The 27,071-nt window shown below is 61.0% G+C and overlaps 1 protein-coding gene across 2 annotated transcripts in view; it reads right to left on the bottom strand.

Annotated features, from left to right (window-relative positions):
- LOC138803593 (colorectal mutant cancer protein-like) overlaps window positions 1-27,071 on the bottom strand; it is a 91,200-nt gene that overhangs the window by 22,214 nt on the left and 41,915 nt on the right. For both annotated transcript variants that reach the window (XM_069987651.1, XM_069987653.1), the window contains exons 2-4: window positions 15,700-15,813; window positions 10,927-11,069; window positions 3,293-3,435 (exon numbers count right to left, since the gene is read on the bottom strand). In XM_069987651.1, coding sequence (XP_069843752.1) covers window positions 3,293-3,435; window positions 10,927-11,069; window positions 15,700-15,813 — 400 coding nt within the window. The remainder of the gene's footprint in view (window positions 1-3,292; window positions 3,436-10,926; window positions 11,070-15,699; window positions 15,814-27,071) is intronic.

Below are 27,071 nucleotides of genomic sequence, written 5' to 3'. Positions count from 1 at the left end.
CTCCACCGCCCACCTCCGGCCCCCCCTCCACTCCCCCTCTCCACCCCCCCTCCACCCCCTCCTCCACTCCCCCCTCTCCACCCCCCCTCCACTCCCCCCTCCATCCCCCCCTCCACTCCCCCCTCTCTACCCCCCCTCCACTCCCCCCTCTCTACCCCCCCTCCACTCCCCCTCCACTCCCCCCTCTCCACCCCCTCTCCACTCCCCCCTCCACCCCCCTCTCCATCCCCCCTCCACTCCCCCCCTCCAACCCCTCTCCACTCCCCCCTCCACTCCCCCCTCCACTCCCCTCTCCATCCCCCCTCCACTCCCCCCCTCCAACCCCTCTCCACTCCCCCCTCCACCCCCCTCCACTCCCCTCCACTCCCCTCTCCACCCCCCTCCACCCCCCTCCACCCCCTCTCCACCCCCCCTCCACTCCCCTCTCCACCCCCCCTCCACCCCCCTCTCCACTCCCCCCTCCACTCCCCTCTCCACCCCCCCCTCCACTCCCCCCTCCACTCCCCCTCCACTCCCCCCCTCCACTCCCCCTCCACTCCCCTCTCCACCCCCCTCTCCACTCCCCCCTCCACTCCCCCTCCACTCCCCCCTCCACTCCCCCTCCACTCCCCTCTCCACCCCCCCTCCACTCCCCTCTCCACCCCCCCTCCACTCCCCCTCCACTCCCCCTCCACTCCCCTCTCCACCCCCCCTCCACTCCCCCCTCCACTCCCCCTCCACTCCCCTCTCCACCCCCCTCTCCACTCCCCCCTCCACTCCCCCTCCACTCCCCCCTCCACTCCCCTCTCCACTCCCCCTCCACTCCCCTCTCCACCCCCCCTCCACTCCCCCCTCCACTCCCCCTCCACTCCCCTCTCCACCCCCTCTCCACTCCCCCCTCCACCCCCCTCTCCATCCCCCCTCCACTCCCCCCCTCCAACCCCTCTCCACTCCCCCCTCCACTCCCCCCTCCACTCCCCTCTCCATCCCCCCTCCACTCCCCCCCTCCAACCCCTCTCCACTCCCCCCTCCACCCCCCTCCACTCCCCTCCACTCCCCTCTCCACCCCCCTCCACCCCCCTCCACCCCCTCTCCACCCCCCCTCCACTCCCCTCTCCACCCCCCCTCCACCCCCCTCTCCACTCCCCCCTCCACTCCCCCCTCCACCCCCCCTCCACTCCCCCCTCCACTCCCCCTCCACTCCCCTCTCCACTCCCCCTCCACTCCCCTCTCCACCCCCCTCTCCACTCCCCCTCCACTCCCCCCTCCACTCCCCCTCCACTCCCCCCTCCACTCCCCCTCCACTCCCCTCTCCACCCCCCCTCCACTCCCCTCTCCACCCCCCCTCCACTCCCCCTCCACTCCCCCTCCACTCCCCTCTCCACCCCCCCTCCACCCCCCCTCCACTCCCCCCTCCACCCCCCTCTCCACTCCCCCCTCCACTCCCCCTCCACTCCCCCCTCCACCCCCCCTCCACTCCCCCTCCACTCCCCCCTCCACTCCCCTCTCCACTCCCCCTCCACTCCCCTCTCCACCCCCCCTCCACCCCCCCTCCACTCCCCCTCCACTCCCCCCTCCACTCCCCCTCCACTCCCCTCTCCACCCCCCCTCCACTCCCCCCTCCACTCCCCTCTCCACCCCCCTCTCCACTCCCCCCTCCACTCCCCCTCCACTCCCCCCTCCACTCCCCCTCCACTCCCCTCTCCACTCCCCCTCCACTCCCCCTCCACTCCCCTCTCCACCCCCCCTCCACTCCCCCCTCCACTCCCCCTCCACTCCCCTCTCCACCCCCCCTCCACTCCCCCCTCCACTCCCCTCTCCACTCCCCCTCCACCCCCCCTCCACTCCCCCCTCCACTCCCCCTCCACTCCCCTCTCCACCCCCCCTCCACTCCCCCTCCACCCCCCCTCCACTCCCCTCTCCACCCCCCCTCCACTCCCCCTCCACCCCCCCTCCACTCCCCTCTCCACCCCCCCTCCACTCCCCCCTCCACCCCCCTCTCCTCCCACTGGTGTCGCCTCGCCATCTGCCGACAGCCCGCGGCCTCCCGGCTGGTTTTGTCCAGCTCAGATCTCTCCACTGAGGCGTCCCAAGTCCCGCTGCCTTCTGAAGACCCCCACCCAGCCACCTCGAGACCCCAGCACCGCTGGGCCCCGCTAAGGACAGGATGCCCCCCGCCCACCCCGCAACTGCAGGCCAGGCGCAGCAACGCGGAAGGCTGGAGACTGGGTCCTTTCCTCCACACCCCACATTGGCGCAAGCCACGGCCGCACCCCCCCCGCCACCACGGCCACCTCCCACCAGCCAGCGAACCCCGCCACGCGCCCCCCGGTGTACACCGTGCGTCTGCTTTCCACGTCTCTGCTGGCGCCACCTTAGTCTGAGCCATGATTTTGCCCACCCACGTTTATGCAATGGCCGCCTTGCCAGTCCTACCCCTCCCACAGACACACGTGTGCACACATGACATACATGCACACACACCCCCGCGTACACAGGTGTGCATGCACACGCACCCACATATACAAACTCAGCCTTGATCCCTGAGTTTTCTTCTTACTAGGGATGGACAGACCGGAAACCTCCTCTCCTCACCCCATCCCGTCCTCATTACTGAATCCTTCTAGGACGTTCCGTCCACCCCTGGAGCTACCGCCCCACTTCCAGTCTGCTGGTGGTTCATTGGAGATCAGAGTCTCACGGACTTTCCTGCCCAGGCTGGCTTTGAACCACGATCCTCAGATCTCAGCCTCCTGAGTAGCCGGGATGCAGGGGTGAGCCGCCGGCGCCTGGCCCCGTCCAGACGGGACACACTGCGCTGATGTTCCCACTGGCTGCTCCTCTCGAGCCCCCAACACCAGGGGTCTGCTTCTCAACTGTTTCCAAACCAAACCTCCCTGCCACGGACTCTGCACGCCCACGTCGTCACTCGGGACCAGCGTGCTGGAGTGATTTTCAGATTCCTGTTCGTTATCTGACAGCTGCTAAGTACCCCCCAGCCCCCCTCCACCCCCCCTCCCACCGCATCCCAAACCCCAGCCGGCGCGGAAGTGCGTCCACGCTGCCACTCCTGTATTACGTGGTTCTCTGTCTGGAATTTCCCAGCCGAGGTGACACGTGTGTAACTCAGGCTGATTAGGGCAGGGAAAGAGCTAGTTCAGCTCCCTGGCTCCATTTGGACCAGCAAGGTAGTAATTAAGTTCCTCCCCAACTCCAGCGCGAGCGGAGGCTCCCCTCAGGGCCCCGGGTGCTGCTAAACTTCCATTCTGTAACCCAGAAACCAAGCGCGGGCTGGGGGGGCGGGGGCGCTCACCCACGTCGGCCGTGGCCATGGTGGACTGGTTCTCGGGGATGGAGGCGGAGGTCTGGTCCTGGTCCAAGCTTCGCGAGTCCTCGTTGACCTCATGCTGGCTGTGGCTGAGCTCCGACCTCAACTCCGAATACTCATCTTCCTCCCTGAGGAAGGAGAAGGGGCGGGGGTCAGCACAAAGGAGGCTGTGAGAGGAATCCACTGAGAACCAGCGTCTGTTGGGGGAAAGAGACCTCTCACTCGGTCCACAGAGACCACGATCGCTTTGGACCAACAAATTACCACATTCACGGCGAAAGGCTGTTTGTTTATATACGTGGATGGTAAAAGGCTGTTTCTGTGTCCAGATAAACTCAGGCCCAGCTTGGGAACAAGGCTGGTTTATCTCTGCCACTAGAAACCTTTCCCCTTCAAAAATGTCCTGAAGAATTTCGATTTCTCAATCTTCTCGAGTTTTGAGGTTGAAAAGAACTACGGGGATGAGCATGAAAAAGATGGGGAAAAAACATCCAGACACTGGTAGCTCATGCCTGTAACCCCGGCAACTCAGGAGTCAGAGATCCAAGACTGTCAGGCCAAAGCCAGGCGGGATTAGTCCACGTGATCCTTATCTTCAATTCCCTGCAGAGCCGGGAGCAGAGGTGACGCTCCGTGGAGCCTGTGGACAGGGCCACAGGGAAATGGAGGTTACGTCCTAAGATTCTTCTTCCCATTTTTTTTTTTTTTTTAATTTGAGCTAGTAACAGAGCTTGAACTCTGCACCTCACATTCTCTCTTGGGTTTTTTCACTCAAGATTGGCACGCTACCACTGAGCCACAAGCTCAACTCCCAGCTTTTTTGCTGGTTAACTGGAGAGAAGAAGAGTCTCACTGATTTGTCTGCCTGGGCTGGCTTCAAACTGTGATCCTCAGATCTCCGCCTCCCGGGGTGCTGGGATTATAGGCGTGAGCTACTTGGTGCCTGGTAGCATTGAGTTCATCATGGTAGATCAAGATGGCAGCAGTCATCAACTGGGCTTGGGAAAGGGGCGGCTGAGGGGTACAAATCCAAGTGGGAGAAGTGCGAAGATGTCTCCACCGTTCTCGGCTCTACAGGTGCTCTATGCCCTAGTCCCTGCTTTTCATATAAACGCCACTCTGGAAAACAGGATGACTCCATGAACAGAAGCCCCCGGCTATGAAAAGTAGGAATTAACATGGGAATGGTAAAGGCCAAAGGCATAGATGGATGTTCTGCGGATAAGTTAATTATTAGGCATCCGCAGAAATCCACCCTGATGAGACCCCGGAAAGAAGACAATTAACCCGTCCTCTCGGCGGTCACCCGTGGGTCCAGGGGCTAATTGTCTGCTCAGTGATCCCCAGGCTCTCCCTCCAGCCTGCTCCCCACGCTCTGACTTCGCTGAACGGGAGACTGCGGCGTCATGACTGAATTGCTTTTGTAGCTTGGCCAACGCGACCAGCTTCAGAGCCGCTGTTTCCCAGGGGTAAAGGACACTGACGAATCCCTGCAACGGCCGCCTGAAGCTCTCCAAACCCTAAGCGTTCCTGCCAGACCGCCTGCTCTGTCTTAAATACTTCTGGTGAGAACCTGACACCGGGGTGGGGAGGGAAGGTGGGGTGGGGAAGACACGGGGGAGCATGCTGGGGAGCTGGGCAGGGGTGGCACATGAGCCGGGGCAGGGACGCTGCTGTCACACGCAAGAGGGGGGACAGGCAGATCCGGGGAGCAGTCCAGGTCGCTGGCTGTGTCCAGCACTCCGGCACACCTGGAAACAGGTAGCTTTTCGGTAGGTCATGAGGAGGCAGAGCATGTGCAAAGGCCCGGAGGTATGAGCCGCACTTCTTGGTGAGGAGCAAGGGGACTGGGATGGCGGCCAGCGCCACGGGCCGAAGGAGCGCAGCGTGGGGGGAGGGCTCAGCAGCTTGCCACAGAGCAGCTTGATCATTCTGAGGGACTTTCTGAAATAGGCTCTGGGGCCCGTGAACCCCCGGGCCGCGGCTCCCAGGCAGGGCCGCTTTCTGAGTGCCAGCGGCTTTCTGTTTTGAGGAGGGGGCAAGGCTTGGAAGTGTCCTCGGCCAGCCGGGGGGGAGAAGAGTCTGGGAGAGCCGCCGGAGCCCGTGGAGGGGTGCGGTCGTGCGGGCCTGGCTTCCTGAGCTCTGTGCAACGCTGAGACTGGACGGACTGTGGTTCAGGGCCAGCCTGGGCAGAAAAGCCCGAGAGGCCGTCTCCACGGGAGCCGGGGGCCTGCGGCACACGCCTGCCATGCTGCGATGCCGGGAACCTAGAGCAGGCGGGGGGGGGGGGGGGGGGGAGGGAGCCCATCCTCACAACGAGCAGCGAAAGACTCGGCTGGAGGCGTGGCTCAGCGTCCAGTGCAGCCGAGCACGTGGGAGGCCAAGTTCAAAGTCAGTACCACCACCAAGACAAAGAAGCGATAACAACGAAGCTGCGGCCAGCTCTGGTGATGCGGAAGGAAAGTGTGTGTGCGTGTGTGTGTGCACACGTGTGTATGTGTGCGTGTGTTGTGTGCATATGTGTGCATGTGTGCACGTGTATGTTGTGTGCGTATGTGTGCATGTGTGTGAGTATATGTGCACATGTGTGTGCATGTATGCACACGTGTGCATGCATGTATATGTGTGTGTGCGTGTGCGCGTGCGTACGCATGTATGTGTGTGCACACATCTGTGCACACGTGTGTGTGTGCGTGTGCACCAGTCCCCCAAGCGGCCATGCTGAGCTCTACAAGCCCCAGGTGTGGGTCCAGTGATGGCCGTCGGTGAGCCCAGTGGTGGAGCAGAGTGCTTTCCAGGTGGCTTCGCTGGCGCCTGTGCGCTCCGTGCTCGCTCCCAGCCTGATCAGCAAGGTCTTCCTGAGGAGGCCGGCCGTGGAGGGCGCACAGGCCCGCGGCGTCGGCAGAGTCCCGGGCTGGCCGGCAGGGAGGGGCCCGCGGGCCTGCTCCGCCAGGGCCCAGAGACAGAAGACGCCCGCGGCCAGGCGTGAGGCTCAGAGGCAGAGATTAGGAGGATCACGGTGAGAGGCCAGCTCTGGGACCCCGTGTGAAGAGTGACGGCCGCGTCAAACGGGAGGGGCTGGCGCTGTGGTTGGCGCAGGGCTGGTCTAGATCGTGTCGCAGGGCGTGGTGGCGGGCTGAGCCCAGATTCCTCCAGTGTCTCCTCACTCTGCACAGCGGAGGACGGGCGCTGGCGCTCACCCTGCCATTCTTCCTGGGGGTAACTCATCGAACAGATGATGGAATGTTCCAGCACGGACACAAGGATCTGTCCCCCGCTTAGCAAGATCTAATCTCGGCTCTAGATGGAGATCTTGCGCATACTGAACGAGGAAGGCAGGGGAAAGGAGCGTGTTTTATTTGTCTGCTTCCTCAGTTTCCGTTTTAGGCCACAGTTACATGAGAACAGGTGCAGATGTGAGGCAAAGCGGGGTGTCACCCCACAGGGCAAGAGGAGTCTGAGGTCAGAGTTCACTACCAAGGACAGAACATTCCAGAATCACCGCCCTCCGTGGCCTGAGGGGCGGGTTTCAGAGGCGGCTGAGCTGGCAGACAGCACGGCAGGTGGCTGGGCTGGATCAGGGAGAGGCGTCGGGGAGGGGCCTCACCCAAGGAGAGGGGAGGCCGGGGACAGCATCCCAGGATGCAGAGAGAGCCAGAGGGAAAGGAAGGCGGACTAGGGTCCAGCGCTGCAGGGAAGCGCACGCATGGAGAGAGCCAGTTACGGTGGACTGAGGCCGAAGCCGGGCGCCCAGCCCAGAGCAGCCCGAGCAGCCCAGCCCGAGCAGCCCAGCCCAAGCAGCACAGCCCGAGCAGCCTGGGTTCCGTCCAGCAAGGGGGGAGCAGGGAGGGGGGACAAATCACAGCCTTCAGATGCTGCTCAGGCTGCCAAACAACGGGGCAGAGTCGGGGCGTCTCCCCCACTGACATCTACCCCCCAGTCATGGGGCAGTGTGGTCTACAGATGGGGCCGGCCCCTTGGGTGGGCACTGGCGGGAGATGCGGGGAGCACAGGGCGCCCCAGTGTCTTGAGCGCCTCACAGCACCCCAAACACTCACCTCCCAGGACACCACCGGGTGAGGGGTGGGAGGGGGTGCGCCGCAGGACACAGCTAAGGGGTTCAGGGGACCACTGGGGGGGTGGACAACACGGGGCCTGGGAGCCAAGAGAAAGGAGGCCCCCAGGCCTGAGGACTGCGGGGGAAGGCTGGTGGGATGAGAACAGCTTATGGGAAGAAGAAGAAGAAAATGGCTCAGGCCTTGTCATCCTGGCTACGCAGGAGGCTGAGATCTGAGGATCACGGTTCAAAGTCAGCCCGGGCAGGAAAGTCCATAAGACTCTTATCTCCAATAAACCACTAGAAAACCGAAAGTGGCACTGTGGCTCAAGGGGTAGAGCGCTCGCCTTGAGCTGAAGAGCTGAGGGACAGCGTCCAGGCCCTGAGTTCAAGCCCCATGACTTGGGGGGGGGGGGCTGGGCGGGAGGAATCAGCCTGAGGTGAGGCTCAGTGGGAACAGCATCTGTGTAGAAAGCACCAGGCCACAAGAGCCTCACGCAGTTGTCTACCCAGCCTGGCTTAGAACCAGGATCCTCCCATCTCAGCCTCCTGGACTGCTGGATGACAGGCGTGAGCCACCGGCGCCATGCCCAAACCCCCACGTAATGATGTCACCACCCGCCCGACATTCCTGTGGCTGGGCTCTGAACTCCCAGTGGAACGGCTCTGACAGGACGTCGTTCACCACGGCCCTCGGCCGAGCCCACCGGCAGCCAGACTCACAGACAACACGCAGGAGCGGGGCCTCTGGGAGATCTGGCCAACCACTCACCTCCCGTGCCAGCCCCGATCGAGGTCCCAGCCCGCACGCGGCCTCCCGAGAGCCGACCGTCCACACACTAACAAAATTCTACACAGCCCCTGCAGCTTTAGCCGTGCCTCTCCACGCCGGATTGTCTACAAATCCCTCTGGGCCGGGGTGGAATTTGCTGACGGTAGCCAGAAAGATGAAGAGGAGCGGCCTGGACGGCCAGGCTCTCTGCCCTGCAGTCTGGGGTGAGGTCCCTGCTGCCTGGGAGGGGGAGGCGCGCCCCGGCAGGGCTGGTAACTGCTGGGGATCGGGTTGATGTCCATCGCCCCACACGGCCCTGTTTGAATCCTCACCATTCCGTCATTTCCTGTGCTGAAGCTGCCGGGCGACTCATGCCTGGCATCTTAGCCACTCAGGAGGCTGAGCTGAGGGTCAGAGGTTCAAAGCCAGCCCGGGCAGGGAAACTGGTGGGGGTCTTAGCGCCATTTACCCCCCAAAAACCAGAAGTGGAGCTGTGGTTCAAGTGGAGGAGCGCGGGCCGTCACGGACAGTGCCCAGGCCCTCAGTCCAAGCCTTCGTACCGGCAGGAAATGGGGGGAAAGTGCAGTGTGTTTTAATGGACACTACACACTTGCCTGTGTCCTCTGCCCGGCTGCCCGGGACCGGCCTCAGCCTTGCTTTGGGCTGGAAACTCTCTGCTCATGTGTTCGCAACCTGCAATCACTGCAAACCAGGGCGCGACTCTGCAGCCTTGGGGTTCTAAATTAGACCACGGAGCTGGCTCTGTGGGCCCAGCTCGGTGCAAACTTTTCCACGATTCGGGCCAGATCACAGGCGGCCCGCAGCGCCCCATCATTATGGTGACCCTCAGAGTTGGAACCCAGCCTCCTCCTCCCCCGGCTTCTGTGAGAGCCGTTGCCTCGGGCACCGTCAGTGATGCTCTCTGCCAGCCCTGCGGGAGACGCGCTTTCTGCAGAAGCGGGTGCCCACCACCCCTCTCAAGATGTCCCAAGTGCCCCCCAGCCACGCGCACCCCTCCCCGGCTGGGGCTGGGGCTCGGCAAACGCCCTGCCAGCGGAGCCCCAGGCGCCGAGACACCAGGCCGACCGCTGAAGAACTCGGCCTCCCCGCTTTTGTGGAAAGCAGATCAAGTCGGCCCCGCCTGGCAAAGCTGCTTTCTAAGCCCCACTTGTGTGAGCGGTGAGGGTGGACCGGGTGGACCCATCCCACCCTGCCTGAGTCTGCTAAGAGGATGAGTCACTCTGATCCGCTCACACACCAGGATGATCTAGAAGCCTCCTAATGCGGGCGTGAGCCGTGGTGAATCTCTGCACAGCTCCGTGGGGAGGCCGGGAGGACCAGCGGGCGCCTGCCGAGGCCTGCGTGTCTCTGGGACACAGGGTGCTCTGCTCAGGACCTGCTTTTGGTGCCAGCACTAGACCTGGAACTCAGACCTCAGCCTCCTGAGGAGCCAGCGTGGCAGGTGAGCCACCGTGCCGGGCTGGCTTGGAACTCACAGGGGCATCTGCGCCCGCCCGAGGCCACGGCCACCAGTCCACGGGCTCAGCACCGGGGTGACCAGCCCATCCAAGGCCACGGCCACCAGTCCACGGGCTCAGCACCGGGGTGACCAGCCCGTCTGAGGCCACGGCCACCAGTCCACAGGCTCAGCACCGGGGTGACCAGCCCGTCCGAGGCCACGGCCACCAGTCCACGGGCTCAGCACCGGGGTGACCAGCCCGTCTGAGGCCACGGCCACCAGTCCACGGACTCAGCACCGGGGTGACCAGTCCGTCCAAGGCCACGGCCACCAGTCCACGGGCTCAGCACCGGGGTGACCAGTCCGTCCGAGGCCACGGCCACCAGTCCACGGGCTCAGCACCGTGGTGACCAGCCCGTCCGAGGCCACGACCACCAGTCCACAGGCTCAGCACCGGGGTGACCAGCCCGTCCGAGGCCACGGCCACCAGTCCACAGGCTCAGCACCGGGGTGACCAGCCCGTCCAAGGCCACGGCCACCAGTCCACGGGCTCAGCACCCGGGTGACCAGCCCATCCAAGGCCCCCCCCACCAGTCCACGGGCTCAGCACCGGGGTGACCAGCCCGTCTGAGGCCCCCCCCACCAGTCCACGGGCTCAGCACCCAGGTGACCAGCCCGTCCGAGGCCACAGCCACCAGTCCACGGGCTCAGCACCGTGGTGACCAGCCCATCCAAGGCCCCCCCCCCACCAGTCCACGGGCTCAGCACCGGGGTGACCAGTCCGTCCGAGGCCACGGCCACCAGTCCACGGGCTCAGCACCGAGGCCACGCCCACCACTCCACCGGGGTGACCAGGCCAGAGTCAGAACAGAAGAAAAAGGCAAAGAGGAAGCGGCCTTGGGGCAGAGTAGGGGGAGGGGTGCTCAGGCAGCGGAGCGTGGGCGTGGGCGTGGCCAGGCCCGGGGTGTGGCCGGTCCAGGGGGCGTGGCCGGTCCTGGGGCGGGGCGTGGCCAGGCCCGGGGTGTGGGCGTGGCCGGTCCTGGGGCGTGGGCGTGGCCGGTCCTGGGGCGGGGGCGGGGCCATGCCCAGGGCGTGGCTGGTCGGGGCGAGGGCGTGGCCGGTCCTGGGGCGGGGCCGGTCCTGGGGCGTGGGCGTGGCCGGGCCTGGGGCGGGGCCGGGCCTGGGCGTGGCCGGTCCTGGGGCGGGGCCGGTCCAGGGGGCGTGGCCGGTCCTGGGGCGGGGGCGTGGCCGGTCCTGGGGCGTGGCCGGTCCTGGGGCGTGGCCAGGCCTGGGGCGGGGGCGTGGCCGGGGGCGTGGCGGGAGGCCCGTACCTGATGGTGGCGCTCTGCAGGCGGTCGATCTTCTTGTTGAGCTCGGCGATGATGCTGTGCAGCTCCGTGACGCGCTCCTCGTAGCGCAGGGCCGTCCGCTCCTGGGCGTCCTCGTGCTCTCTCATGAGGTGCGAGCGCTCACACTGCGGCGGGACGGGACGGGGCTGGGGCGCGGCCTCCGCGGCCTCCAGCCTCCACAACACCTCCCCGCCGGGATGGGACGGGGCGCGGCCTCCGCGGCCTCCAGCCTCCACAACACCTCCCCGCCGGGACGGGACGGGGCGCGGCCTCCAGCCCCCAGCCCTCCCGGCCAGATCGGGACGGGACGCGGCCTCCGCGGCCTCCAGCCCCCAGCCCTCCCGGCCAGATCGGGACGGGACGGGGCGCGGCCTCCGCGGCCTCCAGCCCCCAGCCCTCCCGGCCAGATCGGGACGGGACGGGGCGCGGCCTCCGCGGCCTCCAGCCCCCAGCCCGCCGGGCCGGCCCCGCCGGGGACACAGCACAGCCGGCGGCCGGGAGGAGGCAGGGAGGCCGGCCCTTCTAGAACCGTGCCCATGCCCTGCGCTGGCCCAGGCCCGGGGTCCACGGGCTCATCATGTGGGAAGCTGGCAGGTTTCCCTTTTCGATGTCAGTCCTGGCCTTGAACTCGGGGCCTCCACGCTGTCCCTGAGCTGCTTTGATGAAGGCTAGCACTCTACTACTAGAGCCACAGCTCCACTTCTGGATTTTGGTGGTTCACTGGAGATCTGAGTCTCAGGGACTTTCCTGCGTGGGCTGGCTTCCGGCTGGGATCCTCAGCTCTCAGCCTCCTGAGTAGCTGGGGTGACGGGCGTGAGCCACCGGCGCTGGGAGGAAGTAAACCCAAGGCGGCCTGACCATGGCCTTGAAGGCCTCTCTGGACTCCTGGCATCTTCTCACCGTCCGCTGCTTCCTTCCCTAGTTCAATGCTTGCTGGGGACCATTTGGGCCTCTTCCCAACCAAGATGACCTAACAAGGTGCAGCCCAACTGGGGTCTCTGGGGTTCTGTGTCCTCCTCTCCTGCAAGGCGGGAACAGGCGGCTGCCCTTTGCCTGAGCTCCAGGGGCCTCCGGAAGTGTTATAAAAAGAATAATCGCCCCGAATCGCACAGCCATGGGGCTGCTCCGGGGAGACAGTGATGGAGGGGGAGAGCGGCCCTCCTCTCCCTCAGGAACCCGTGCACCTGCCCTCCCCCAGCCTTCCCACACCCCACCAGTCACCGGCTGCCAGCCCCATCTGCATAACAGAACGCTCCCCAGGGAGGGACCTGCGGGGCAGCTGGTGTCCCCGGTCACATTCAGCCCTGATTAATTTCCCCATCCAGCTGAGACATTTGAATTTCATCTTCTTCACGCTGAGGCCTGCGGGTACCGCCGGTGAGATCTGGTGGCAGGCTGAGAAAGGGTGGGCCGCGGCTCCTCAGCCCTCTGCCCGCCAGTGGCCAAGGTACAGCCAAGGATGCCATGACTCAAGAGGCCGAGCGTAAACCCCAGCAGCGCCCAGGCCACCGCCGCCCCTCCCCTCCGCTGCTCACCATCCAAGTCACCAGGAATCCAGATTTGGCGAAAAGAAATACAGACCAAAGTTTGGGAGCAAGGTAGGGAGGAGAGGACAGAAAGGTGCTCTGGGATTCTAGTCCCAGGAAAGAGGAGAACGCAGGGAATCATTCTCTAGACACAGATGTGGGAATGGCTGAGACCACACTGCTCAGGGTCACCTGACTCTACACTGCACACGTCACTCATCCACGCAAACCACAGACCCAACCTAAGCGACGTGGAAGCGCTGATCGTAAACATCCGCTAAACCCTGAGAACCCGGCGCCGGTGGCTCACGCCTGTCATCCTAGCTACTGGGGGCTGAGATCTGAAGATTGTGGTTTGAAGCCAGCCCAGGAAGGAAAGTCCCTGAGACTCATCTCCAATGAACCACCAGAAAACTGAAGTGGTGCTGTGGCTCAAAGTGGTAGAGCGCTCACCTTGAGTGGAAAGACTCACGGGCAATGTCCAGGCCCCAAGTTCAAACCCCATAATTGACAAAAAAAAATAAAAAATAAAAACCCTCTTGAGAACCACCATACTGTTGGCTCAGGTAGAAGCAGAATAATTCCCATTGGCAAGGGAGGGCAACTCCCATAAACACGGTGGTTCCCACTGGCTTAGGGAGAAACAAGACTGGTTCCTATTGGCTTAGGGAGAAACAAGAGTGGCTCCCATTGGCTCATGGAGAAACACAATGGCTCTCATTGGCTTAGGGAGAAACAAGAGTGGCTCTCATTGGCTCATGGAGAAACAGTGTCTCCTATTGGCTTAGGGAGAAACAAGAGTGGCTCCCATTGGCTCATGGAGAAACTCAGTGGCTCCTACATCATCACAGTGAAGACGTCTTCGCCTGCAGGAGCCAAAGAGCCAACGAAACACTGTCGTTAACAGCTCCCACTGGGACCCAGCGTCCACCTCAGGAAGGTGACACCCTGGGTGGCACGTGCACGGTCGCTGCCGGTTGCCACACCGGCAGGAGTGACCTGTCGGCGGGAGGCCACTCTGTGACACCACCCTGGCTCTCCAGGCCCTGGGAAGCCTATCCTGCCACAAGGGCCAGGCCAGACCCAACGCCAGGCCTGTGCTGGCCAGCATGGGTCTCAGCAAAGACCCCCCCCGCCCCGCCCCCTTCCAGAGGTAAAGGGCGTCATTTCTACCGCGGTGGGGGGGTGGGGCAGTATGTGTGTGCAGCTCTTCTGGTACTGAGGTTTGAACTGGCGCTCTACCGATTGAGCCACACCTCCAGCCCACTTTTTCACTGGTTATTTTGGAGAGAGGGTCTCAGACTTTTTCCTTCTAGGGCTAGCCTCAAAGCAGGATCCTCTGCATCTGAGCCTCCGGAGTTAGCTATGGAAGCCCAGGTGTAGGATCTTTTTGTGGGGAAACAGACCGGCAGTGTGGAATGTCTCAGTTGATTTGCTGGAACTGAAGTAACAGAACACGAACACTAAAAAATAATTTTAAAAAACCCTGACTTCTGTTTAGACCTCAAAGAACTGAGTTCCCAATCCTCCCTTCCTAGCGCCCTGTGCTCTGATCTCCTCCTGAATACCAGGGATGTCTCCCTTCTCACTGTGTCCTGAAATACCTCCCGCGGGCTCCTGAGTCCTGCTGGACCAAGGGAGAGCGGGTGGAGAAGACGGCAGGAAGAGAGGAAATGGACATGGTTCCACTCAACTGTTCAGCCAACTCGTGAGCAACCTCCAGAAACGCTACCAACACCTGCCAGTCAGGCTTCACTTTCCCCCGAACCACACAGGAGCCTCACACTCGGCTGAACAGAGCTAAGTGGCGGTCTCAAGTGACGTGCTTTTGTGGGGTGCTCGTTTGTTCCCCCCCAGCCCCACTCCGGGTAATTGTGTCCACTCAGCCAGAATTCAATCTCCGGCAGATGCCAACAGAGCAGAGCGTGATCGCAGGTCCTGCCTGCCATGAATATCAGCACCTAGGTTTTTCCTGCAACCACAGACTGCGTATGGGCTGGTGGGGTTGGGGGAGAGACTGTTCAGATATGAGGAAGTTGTGTTTGTCTTGAATTTCATCTGGTGCTAAATACCAAACCTTAACCTCTCCAAGTCTTAGCTACTCCTTATTAGGAGGAAGCAAATGAACAACCCGTATGAAAGTTGGGCGCTGGTGGCTCACGCCTGTCATCCCAGCTACTCAGGAGCTGAGATCTGAGGATCGAGGCTCAAAGCCAGTCCAGATAGGAAAGTCTGTGAGACTCATATCTCCAATAAATATTAAAAAAGAAAAGAAAAGCCAAAAGTGGCTCTTTGGCTCAAGTGGTAGAGTGTTAGCCTTGAGCAAAAGAAGCCCAGGGACAGTGCCCAGACTCTAAGTTCAAGCCCCAGGACCAGAAAAAAAAATTTTTTTTTAAAGCCTTTGCAAACCTGTCCTTAAATGTCCAAGGAAAGTATTACAGAACTGCTGCATCTAATGCTGTAGAAAAAGACAGAGCAGAGCAACATGAAAACCTGCCACACAAAAAAGAGCCCCAAACACACCTTCACTATTTCAGATCACACAGCAGGCTTTAAGGAAATGATGCATAATGGACAGTAACTCACAATCAGAAAACTCCGAAGGGTAGGAGAGGGGATGGAGATGCAGCCCAGAAAGGAACATTAAACCGGAAGTCTCAGGAGGGGAGGGGAAAACATCATACAACCGAAGCCCAGAAGATGGAGAAGAGGGGCAGAATCGCGAGAAGGGACACAAAGGGTCTGAGGCGGGACTGTACGAAGGACAGGAGTCCTTACGCAAGGCCAGGGGACCGAAACCAAGAGTGTGTACTTAAAGATTCCCTGAAGTAAAACATGTGAAATAGGATGGAGAGAATGCACAGGGAATCTCAGCACATTAAACCGCACTGAGTGAGACGTAGCCAAGCGAATAAAACATGGGAGAGAGCGCGTGGTGACAGGAGGAAGAGGGGGGAAGGGAGAAGGGGGGGTGAAGGGGAGGGAGGCCCCCCCCCCGGGGTGGCAGTTCACGGTCAGGCCTTTGGGAGGGGACGGGGTCCCCAGGGGGCGCTGGCAGGGCAGGAGGAAGGCTCTGTCCCCCCGTGCTAACCCACAGCAGACCGCAGACACCGCTCCTTCAGCTGGAATTGTTGTTTTGTGGCCATTCGCATCTATTACATCCCTTCTATTTCAAAGAGGAAACGAGAGAAACCAAACCGAACCCCGGCTTTGCAGACCTGGGCCTTACCTGGGCCTTGGCCAATTTCTTTTCCAGGAGGTCCCGCTCCCGCTCCGTCTGCTGCAGCCGCCGGTTCAGTTCCTCTATGTCGCTCTTGAGCGACGCCAGGGCTGCCAGGTGGAGCTGTGGGGGCAGAGACGGAGCACGGGTGAGGCGGCTGGACAGGGGTGTTTCCTCGCCCCCCCCCCCATGATCGGTGTGACCCTATTAAAAAAAAAAAGCCAGGTGCCGGTGGCTCACGCCTGTCATCCTAGCTGCTCAGGAGGCTGAGATCTGAGGATCGTGGTTCAAAGCCAGCCTGGGCAGGAAAGGCCGTGAGACTCTGATCTCCAATGAACCACTCAGAAAATCGGACGTGGCGCTGTGGCAAAAGTGGTAGAGTGCTCGCCTTGAACTGAGGAGCTGAGGCCCAGACCAACAAGAGGGGGGGAAAAACATCACCCATAGGGGGCACCCTGGAGCATGGCAGACCTTCACCCCAGGGGACAACACGCATCCTTTTGGGCTTCATCACCCAACTTCTAACAGACGGAAAAGCATCATGGGTATAGAGTGGGACCTAATTGGAGAAGGTGAAAGAGAAGCAGGAACTTCTGAATGACCCTGAGGTGGAGAGCTGGTGTGGGGCTGGCCAGTCCACGGAGTGCTGGGCTGGGGGTGCACGCCTGTCACCCCAGCACTGAGGAGGCAGACGCAGGAGGACGGGGGTTTGAGGCCGGCCTGGCCTCAGTGAGACCCTGTCTCAACGCCAGCCTCTTCAAACACTGCGTAGAACAGGCAGCATCCAAACCCCTTCCCTGTGAGAGACAGATTAAAAGATGGACGGACACGGCAGCTCTGGGTTTCACAGTTCAGCACCCCCCCAAATTGCCACGTGTACAAACGGCAGGGGCTGAATCAGAAAAGGGGGGTCGAATCAGAAAAGGGGGGTGGCCCCTTGTCCTGGACGATCCCCTCCAGTATGGGCCATTGGGGTTTTGGCCAGGTCCCCATGTGGGGTCCTCTCCCAGCCTGTAGGAGCCAGAGGGACACTGCTTTTCCTTTTTTTTTTTTTGGTCCGTAGTGGGTCTTGAACTCTGGGTCTGGGCGCTGTCCCTCAGCTCTTCAGCTCAAGGCGAGCGCTCTACCCCTTGAGCCACAGCACCACTTCTGGTTTTCTGGTGGTTCATTGGAGATCAGAGTTTCACGGACTTTCCTGCCAGGGCTGGCTTTGAACCTCGATCCTCAGATCTCAGCCTCCTAAGCAGCTAGGATGACAGGCGTGAGCCACCGGTGCCCTGCTTCTGAGCTAACTGATCCTCTTCCCAGGGCTAGTCAGAAGTCTGATCAACACAGACCCTGCTCAGTTCCTCAGCCCCTGGGGACCACATCTTCCTCCTTCCAGCCTCCAACAGCTTCTGCCAGGGAGGATGGCACGCAAGCAGCAAGTGGAAGTGGACGTGGTCTGGACTGGTGGACACCGGTGGCGTTTGGGGTATGCACACAATACTCTTTCCTGCCAACTGGCCCTGGCTGCAGGCTGGCGGGGGGGGGGCAGAGGAGAACCTGGGGAGACACAGGGGTTCCCAGCAATTGCTTTTCCTCAATTGTGCGGGACCTGCAAGCCCACAGATCCATGGCTGATCTGAAATCTGCCAGGGACAGAACGCCAGCCGCCAGCCGCCAGCCCACACGGCCCTCTGGGGCCCGGATGGCTGACTGGTCATTCTGATTTTCAGATGCAACGTTTGGGGTGCGGTTCTCAGCACTAACACTGCAGTGTTCTAGCAGGACATTTTTCCCCCCCCAAAGTTTGCATGTCTTCCATCCTGTGGGATTTCAAAGTCTTAAGAGTCTCAGGGACTTTCCTGCTGGGCTGGCTTCAAACCATGATCTTCAGATCTCAGCCTCCTGAGTAGCTGGGATGACGGCGTGAGCCACTGACGCCGGGCATATGTTTTTTCTTGTTAGGACATTATTTACAAAAAGAAAAGGTTATACAAGGGTTTGGCGGGAAGAGAAATGCAGAGAAGGTAAGTACGGGGCTAAGAACTAGAGATGATGAAGATAACACAATTAAGAGCCACGCTCATCAGGGGTCATGAATTTTTCAGCACACTAAATACGGATGTGGTCCCTAAGCCAGGACACCGCCCCCCACCGAATTACAGGAACAAGTCACGCAGCTCCCTGCCTACAAATGCATTGTTTGTAGTGTTTACATCGACCCAGTCGAGCCTGGATTGAGTTTCTCATTCAGGAACACCCCAGGGCCTTTAATGGCTGAGCAGTCGATGAACCGGGTCAGGAAAGGCCTAAGTGTATCACAGCGACGGCTCATCCGTCCGTGTGGGTGTCTCTGGGAAGGAAGTGAGGAGGGTCTGTATGTACGCGCACACACGTGTACACAGCTTACCACACATGTGCGCATGCCAGTACGCGCATGCACGCGGATCACGTGTACACGTGTAGGTGTGCAGCGGCCACGACAACCATCCTGAAATGTGTGCTGAGCATGTGGATGAGCGCGCGTGCTGGTATTGGGGCTTCGTCGCTCAAGGCTGCCGACCAGCCGGGAGAGCAGAATGTGGGGAGTCATCTGCTGGCTTTGAGCCCAGGTCGTCGGCTCTCCCCGTCCTGGGCGGTCAGGATTGCGGGAGTTGCGGGCGTCTGGAGCTGGCCATGTTTGGAGTCTACTGTTTTAAGGAGGATGCACGTCCGCTGGGCCCGAGGGCCCGTCCTGCCCCGGCTCTGACAGTGCTCAACCCACTGCGGATGGACGCAGGGCTTTCCTCTGGGAGTGGACAGACCCAGCCACAGCCACTGGGACAGAACTGGCTCCGGTGGAAATAGTGAACCACGCAGTGATTGCTTTGTCTAGTTTGGGACGGCATCGTCGGCTCTCCAATGGCAGAAGCAATTCGTGTGTGTGTGTGTGTGTGTAATATTTTGGTAGCTCTGGGATTTGAACTCAGGACCTCAGCCTTCCTAGGCAGGAGCTCTCCCACTTGAGCCACCCTGCCGGCCCCTTTTGATGTTGGCTGTCTTAGGGATAGGGTCTCGCGTGGCGCCGTGGCACCTCTCCGGATCATCATCCTCCTTGTGTGGCAGGGGCGACAGGCATGCACCACTACACCCAGCCAGAGTCTGAGGGAGCGTCTCTCATGCTCAGGCCAGCCTGAGACGTGGATCCCTGCCTCCCAAGGAGCTGGGCTGACAGGCCTGAGCCTGCGTCCGGCCAGCACGGCCCTCATTCCAATGCTTTTCTTTCTTTCCGGCACCTGCTGCTTTTCTACGTGGGTGTGCGGAGCCTCAGCCTCCCCCTTTCCTTCTGTGGCCTTTGCGTCTGCATGCTGGAGCTCCAGACTACCTTTCTATTATTCCAGCACACAGGGACATGTCTGTTCCCTGCCCCGCAGACACCCCCCCCCAAGTTCCTGATCAACCAGGACAACTGCAGGACACAGGTGCTGTCCGTCTGTCTGTCTCTAAAGGACCTCACAAGCCAGCCCCTGCCCGTAAGAGCTCACTGGTCCTTTTACCTCGTCTACGCAGTGAACACCTGCCCTACCCTCTTTCTAGGGAAACTGGGGCAGAAGGTGGGATTCAAACCGCTGTCTATGTCACAAGTGCAAAATGTGCGCTGTGCCGGGCACTGGTGGCTCACGCCTATAATCCCAGCTGAGATCTGAGGATCTCAGTGTGAAGCCAGCCGAGGCAGGGAGTCCATGGGACTCTCTTCTCCAATGAGCCACCCAAGATCCTGGAAGTGCAGGCGTGGCTCAAGTGGTAGAGCGCGAGTTAAAAGATGAGCCATCAGCACCCATGGGGGAGACTTCAGGAAGGCTGAGGCTGGAGGACAAGGCCCGGAGGCCGACGGTCAGCTCCACACTGCCAGACTGGCTGTTGGCAGGAACTGGAGAATGGGGCTCTCGGGAGAAGGAACTTGGCTCCTCCTAGCTCTTCCGCATCCGGAACTGGGACCGCGGGAAAGGCCAGGCGTGTGCACGCCCGGACACCTGTCATCCGGATGCTTCTCCCGAGGTGGAGAGAGCAGTGGTTCAAAGCCAGCCCAGGTCCATCTCTGTAAGAGGTGGGTCTCCCGCCTGTCATCCCAGCCACTCAGGAGGATCACGGTTCAAAGCCAGCCTGAGCAGGGAAGTCTGTGAGAGTCTGATCTCAAGAACAACAACGACAACAACAAAAACCCACCAGAAAATCAGGAGCTGGAAGTGTGCTAACCTTGAGCAGAGAGAGTTCAGAAACAGGGCCCAGGCCCTGGGTTCAAATCCCTCCCCCCCCCCAAAAAAAAACCCACAAAAAACAAAACAAGGTGGAGCTCGGTGGTTACGCTTGGCGCTTCGGTCTTGCAGGCAGGCCGAGGTCCAGGCTGGCCTGGAGACTGGGTTTGAGAGGTAAGAAAAGCGAGAGGCCCAGGGAACCACCGCGGGCAGCCTTGGCCTCCGGAATCATCCCTGCAGCCCGGAGACGCGCCGGGTTCCAGCAGGCTGACTCCAGGAGGGCAGCCTCGCGGGTGGCAGCCCCGTGCTCCTGCCCTGAGCCCACAGGGCACACCCCACCGCCCCCCAGCCCAGCCACGCGCCCTGCTGGGCTTGACTGACTGGTCAGATGCGGGGCTGCGCGGGGCCAGCGCCTGCCAGACACGCGAGGTTCCCTTTGTAGATTCTTCCCGGCCTTCTCTCCTCCCTTTTATTTCTGCCAGGTCTAGGATTTGAACTCGAGGTCTTGCACCTGCTCGGCTCTCTTTGCTCAGCTGGCATTCTACTGCTTGAGCCACGCCTCCACTGCAGCTTTTCCCCGGTGAGAGATGGCGTCTCCCAGGCTGTACTGCCTGGGCTGGCCTCAAACCACCATCCTCCAGATCTCCACCTCCCGAGGAGCCGGGGTGGCAGGCGTGGGCCACGGCGCTGGTGCCCAGGGAAACTGCTGACCTCCCCTTGGCTCTGCACTCCCTCACCACGGGGTTTGAACTCCTTCCTGTCCCAGCCAGGGTGAGCACTGCGAAGGGCAGTTCCGATGGTAAAGGAGAGAGGCAGCCATCCAACCACGGCCCTTCAGCGGCTGTCCTCCACCCACAGACCTCCTTCAGCGCCCCCACGCAGCCTCCACCGCTGCCCCAGACAGACTTCCCGGCCCCGCGGGCGGCCTCCGTACTGCACCTGCCGGCCTCGCTCCTGGAGCCTCCTCCACAGGTCTCCGCACTCCCCAAGGGCTGAGTGTGTGTCTGACCGATGCCTGTCCCCTGGCACACAGCGCGAGCTGTGTCCCTGGACGGGGTGGTGGGTGCAGCCCTGGGCGGAGCGGGCTGGTGTCAGCGTGGTGCGCACCGTTACCCAACGCGGGCTTGCGCAGGATTGCGACATCACCCACCAAGGACAGAAACTGAGGGCCGCTGACCTCCGCTGCTGACCTGTGAACGATCCCGCTCGTGATAATAAACAAGGCGAGCCAGGGGCTCAGCACAGCGGCTCACGCCTTCCGCTTCAGCCACTCGGGGGTCAGAGTTCGGGATGACTGTGGTTCCAGGTCAATCTGAACAAAAAGGGGGTGGACACGCCATCTCAACCCATGAGGAGCTGCGGTGGCCGTGTGCACCCGTCGGTCACCCCGGCTACACAGGAAGTGTAAATGGGGAAGCCGAGTCCAGGCTGGCCCAGGAAAGGCACAAGACAGCATTCAAAAGCGAGCGCGTGCACTGCCTCGTCCCAGGGACTCGTGGGTTTTGCCTGCTGCTAGGCCGGGCAGGGAGGGTGGGCGTGGCTCACCCAGCCCCGCCCCCCAGACGCCCGCAGCTCCCCTGCAGGGTGCTTGGCATCAGAGCCGCAAGGGGGGGGGGGGAGTCCAGGGGAGAAAGAAGACTCCTGAGAGACGTCATGGGGGCGGGGGGAACAAGGCCGACTCACGCTTCCACGACAAGGGGGCCCCCTCACCCCAAGTTCTGCCTGTGGCACCAAGAGCCAAGTTCCATCCTCCGTCGACCTGTCCTGGTTCTGTGCTCACGGATGCCGGCTAGCTGGGGATCAGAGTCTCACGGCCTTTCCTGCCCGGGCTGGCTTCAAACCACGATCCTCAAGTCTCAGCCTCCTGAGCAGCCAGGATGCCAGGCGTGAGCCACCGGCGCCCGGCACTAGCTGGGCTTTTTGTGCAGTTCTTAGTGCATATCTTTTTTTTTCCTTCTGCCCTGGGGCGCGGGGTCCAGCCCCCCCAAAGGTGGGGGAGCGCGGGGGGAACCACGAGGATCTGAGCACCTGCCTCAGGCACGGACACTCATCTCCACACACTGCCTTCCAGAAAGTCTTTTGGCAACATGGACGCATCTTCCCGACCCGGGCCTCGGCTCCTGGAATTCATTGGCAACATGGACGCGTCTTCCCGACCTGGGCCTCGGCTCCTGGAATTCATTGGCAACATGGACGCGTCTTCCCGACCTGGGCCTCGGCTCCTGGAATTCATTGGCAACATGGACGCGTCTTCCCGACCCGGGCCTCGGCTCCTGGAATTCAGCGGCGCATCCACACGGGCCTCACGCAGAGCAGAACGGCCATCTGCCCCTGCCCCGCAGTCAGGAATGCCCGCCAGGGCCCCACGCGAGGCCGCGGACCCTCACATGGCCTGCTTCTGCAGATCTGAGGCCTGGCAAGTCCACGTAGGCATAGAAAATAAATCCAGCATCCTCGGGTGCCTAGACACCCACGTTCATCTTCTGCCTGGGCCCTGCGGTGCCTCCTGCGAATCGTTCTGAATCATTACCACTGAGGAGCAGCAGCGCGGCTTTAATCCAGGCTTTAATCCTCTGGGCCAGGCGGCTGGGTGGGCCAATGCCAGGAGAGCCAGCGCGGCCACAGCCGTGGGGAGGCTCCTTCCGGTCAGTGCGCGGGGCTCTCCGCCCCGTGATGGCGTGGGGGGGTGCATTTGGGGGTGCACCGTGGCTGCATTTTGCTTCTTGGAAACTGGCAAATCTAAGATGGTACGGATCGGGCCACACCGGCTGCTCGCCCTCTCTTGGTTGTTATGTTAAAGATGGCATCTTGAGGGCCTCTCTGCCTGGGCTGGCTTCCCCCTCCACCCCACATGGCAGCGTCCCGAGGAGCCAGGGCAACAGGCGTGAGCCAGCGCCTGGCTCTCCCGTGCTCTGTGACCCGTAGTGGGGCGCATCAGCGCTTGTCCTGGCTAGACAGGGGCTGGACTGGGCTCAAACCCCGGCCCTGTCCTCTTGACCTCCATGGCCGCAAGCTGTGGCCTGGTGACCCAGCTCAAGCCTGGCCCTCGGGCAGGGCTGCGGGTGCTCACTCACGCGCTGCCGGGCAGGCCCAACCCTGCCTTCGCACGTCCAGGGGCTGCGAGGATGCTGGGAAGGCCGGGGCACCCCCCCCCCGGCCCAGGACCCCCGGCCCCATGCTGGGGGAGGGGGGATACAGCTCTTCCCCACATCCCCCCACATGCTTGGGAAGCTACCGTTCTCTGTCCCAATCCCTCCATCTTGTTTCTGCTTCCTCTTCCCGTCCGCCGTCTATCTCCGGTGCTTTCAGTTTAATAAACCTTACACATTCCAAGTTTCTAGCTCGGAAATCTAATGACGAAAAGTAAATACGGCAGGACTTGGGTTTATGGAAGCTACTGCGCAGAGGAACGCAAAAACGCAGAGACCAAACTCCTGGTCTTTCCCTCCTCAACCTGGCTGCTTTCAAACCCCGCTCAGCCACTGCGGTGACCAGCTGCCTGAGGAAATGATAGAAACGGAAGCAATGATGTTCCCGTTTGTGAGCTACTAAACAAGAATTCACTCACAGGAGAAACGCTCATAACGTCAGCCCTTCTTGTCTGTCTGTCTCTCTCTCTATATACATACATTTGTAATACATTAGAAATTCAACTTTTTAAAAAACCATTATTTTCTCTTTCCAGCAGAAATATTAAAACCCTGATGCACGCATATGTGGATGTGTGAGTTTAGCTGGTTGAATATTTTTGTAACTTTCAGAAAAAGGAAGCAATTTCTTCTTTGGCATCCTCCTTCGCAAGTCTATTTTATACACTGTTTACTATTTATTGGAGAATCTTCTGGAATAGCCACTTGTGATTTTGGAGAGTCAGAGCTTTTGCTTGCCAAACAGATTAAATTACACGAACGCTATGATGTCCTAAAAGCCTCCATTCTCGTGTGGAGACCAATACATCTCACCCACTGAAGACAGCTCGGTGCAGTTCCCCAGACCCCAGACAAGAGACCATTCCCAAAGCCCTGTGTGCGTCCCCAGACCCCAGACAAGAGACCACTCCCAAGGCCCTGTGTGCGTCCCCAGACCCCAGACAAGAGACCACTCCCAAGGCCCTGTGTGCGTCCCCAGACCCCAGACAAGAGACCATTCCCAAAGCCCTGTGTGCGTCTCCAGAACCCAGACAAGAGACCATGCCCAAAGCCCTATTTTCCTCTCCAGTTTTCCTGGTTCTACTGCAGACAAAGCATGGCTGCACGGGCCAGAGCAGCATTATTTGTGCAAGCCACACGCCATCGGTCTCAGAATGTGCTATTAAGTATTTAGAAGAGGATTATTTTTAGTGCTACCCAGATGACTTTGGCTGGACTTCTCTAAGTACTTAAGAAAAACGAAAGATGAAATAAATGAACTTCTTGGCTAGGCCCTGGTGACTCCTGCCTGTAATCCTAGCTTTGCAGGGGGCTGAGATCAGAGCATTGCTCAGCTGGTACAGAGAGTCCGTGAGACTCTGATCTCCCGGTGACCAGTAAACACTGAAAGGATGGCCGAGCTCCAGAGATGAGCAAAAAGCTAAGTGAGAGCACCAGGCCCTGAGTTCAAGCCCCAGTCCTGGAACTAACTAAAAACAAAACAGCTAACTAAATACATGAAGGCACGACTCCAAAGCTACTAAAACCTTCCCAACAGAAATGCCTCTGAAGCCCGCCGGCGGCTCAGCCTGTCATCCAGCTACTCGGGAGGCTGAGATCTGAGGATCGCGGTCCAAAGCCAGCCTGGGCAGGAAAGTCCATGAGACTCTTATCTCCAATAAACCACTAGAAAACCGGAAGTGGTGCTGTGGCCCAAGTGGTAGAGCGCTCGCCTTGAGCTGAAGAGCTGTGGGACAGCGCCCGGGCCCAGAGTGCAAACCCCAGGGGTTCCGTTCCAAAGTGAGTGCGTAAACCCCAGGGGTTCCGTTCCAAAGTGAGTGCTCGCAAGCGGCCCCAAATGGCAAGCCGTGGGGCCAGGCCAGAGTCCTGGCCAGACGTCTGCACAGCCAGCCACGCACCTGGAGATGCGCTCAGGTCCCCATCCCCCCCACTGCCCCCCTCCCCCCACCCACCACCCACCACCCATGACAGCCCTGCAGGGAAAAGTCCAGAGAGGACCACGATCACGATCAAGCAGCGATGACCAGAATTCTCTGCTCTGTCTACACTGACGTGAGAGGACAGAGGGGTGCTGAGCACCCTGGGGTTCCCCCCCCCCATCTTCACCATTCCCGACTCCGTTCAGAAGGTAGAGCCGCGGTCCAACATCGCCAAACTGGTAAGAACCAGAACCTGACACCAACAGCCCTGCGCCCCTCCAACACTCACTCAAGGCAAACAGCCGGCCGGCACTGCTGTTCAAGACCTGATTTTTCAAGGCCTGGCGGTCTCCGGGGGTGCCCGCGGCTCTCCGGCGGCTCTTACTTATTACGAGGCCTTTGCTGAGCCAGCCTGGGCAAGACCCTAACTGGCAGGATGCTCTTGGAAGAAGCCAGCTTCTTATCTTTAACCTCCACTTCTACTTCACATCCTCTAACATAAGCACGGACAACACCGTCTTCTGAAGTTCCGCCCCGTTCCCGCTCCCTCCCCGCTGCCCGCGACGGGCTTCCCTGAACTGGTAGCAATACTTAATTCTCTCTTTTTGTTGTTGTTTTTTTGGGGGGGGAGATTGGTTGGAAGGATACTAAAAGAAACTTAGATCAACCCGCAAAACTTTATTCTGGCGATTCACGTAATATGCTATCACCTTTCTAACGACTCAGCGCGTGCGCGTCTGCAGAGACAGGCCAGAAGGCTGTGATGACACCTGTGACAGGAGGGGACAGGGAAAACGGTCCTGCTGCTTTAGCATGGCTGACAGCTTGGATTCCAACAGGTCCAATTCTAGAATTATCTATCTCTGAGGCAGGCAGGCAGTCTGGGGGCGGAGACAAAAAGGCCTCTGAGTGTCTCCAGCCGTCCTGAAACCAGCCGGGGGGGGGGGGGGGGGGGTTCCGTAGTCAGGAGGGGCTGAGGTAACTTACAACAGAGGGCGCCGGGGACAAACAGCCTCTCCCGGGTGGGGGGAATGCTGAATGCGTCTGAGCCTACATGGAGTTCACATTCCCACACCTGACAAGCCAACCCACAGAAGAGGACAGGGGCCTTTTCTCAGGACAGCTCATCAGCAACAATTGGCGTCTGACAGGGCAGGAAGAGGAGGAGGGGGAGGAGGAGGAGGGGGAGGAGGAGGAGGAGGAGCAGGAGGAGAAGGAAGAGGAAGAGGAGGAAGAGGAGGGGGAGGAGGGGGAGGAGGGGGAGGAGGAGGGGGAGGAGGGGGAGGAGGAGGGGGAGGGGAGGGGGAGGAGAGGGGGGAGGGGGAGGAGGAGGAGAAGGAGGGGGAGGGGAAGGAGGGGGAGGAGGGGGAAGAGGAGGGGGAGGGAGAGGAGGAGGGGGAGGAGGGGGAGGAGGGGGAGGAGGAGGGGGAGGGGGAGGGGGAGGAGGAGGAGGAGGTTCCCAAACATCATCCACCTGTTCAAGAGCTGGGCCTGCGTCAGGGACACAGAGACACCAACCTGACACCCGCCGACTCCTGCCCTCCTCCCCAGGCTCGAGAAATTTACTACGCACGCACGGGCTAGAGAGAGCGGGCCTGCCAGAGCAGCACCCCAGCCAGCTCCCGGCCTGGGAGCCCGGGGGGGGGGCAGGGGAGGAGGCCCCTCCGCTGGCGCTGGCCACAGAAGCTCATTTCTGGCTTTATTTTGAACATGAAGAACAAATAAGCATGGATCTAGATCCAGGAGAGGTCTGAACACTGGGAGTAGGAGATGGTTTTCTACAGAGGAGGGGCTGGAGGACTAGGCAAGGGTACAAACCGGGCATGGCGGGTTGACTTAGCTCCGGGGCGGGGTGGGGTCCCTGGGCTGAAGGACTCCCAGGGCCCCGCAGGGCTGAAGGACTCCCAGGGCCCCGCACGGTCGGGAGACCACTGGCAGCTGGGCTGTGATCTGACCACGCCCACCAGCGTCTCTGCTTCAGATTCCCAAACCAGGGAAGGCCGGACCGTGGGTGACAGGGAGAGAGCCACCAGACCCTCCCCTCCCCGCCACACACGTGTGGGGCTCAGGGAGGGCTAAGGGCAGAGGTGACA

The sequence above is a fragment of the Dipodomys merriami genome, unplaced genomic scaffold, assembly GCF_024711535.1.
Source record: "Dipodomys merriami isolate MVZ:Mamm:240054 unplaced genomic scaffold, mDipMer1.0.p SCAF_342, whole genome shotgun sequence".
NCBI lineage: Eukaryota > Metazoa > Chordata > Mammalia > Rodentia > Heteromyidae > Dipodomys > Dipodomys merriami.
This window is presented reverse-complemented; position numbering and strand designations above follow the sequence as displayed.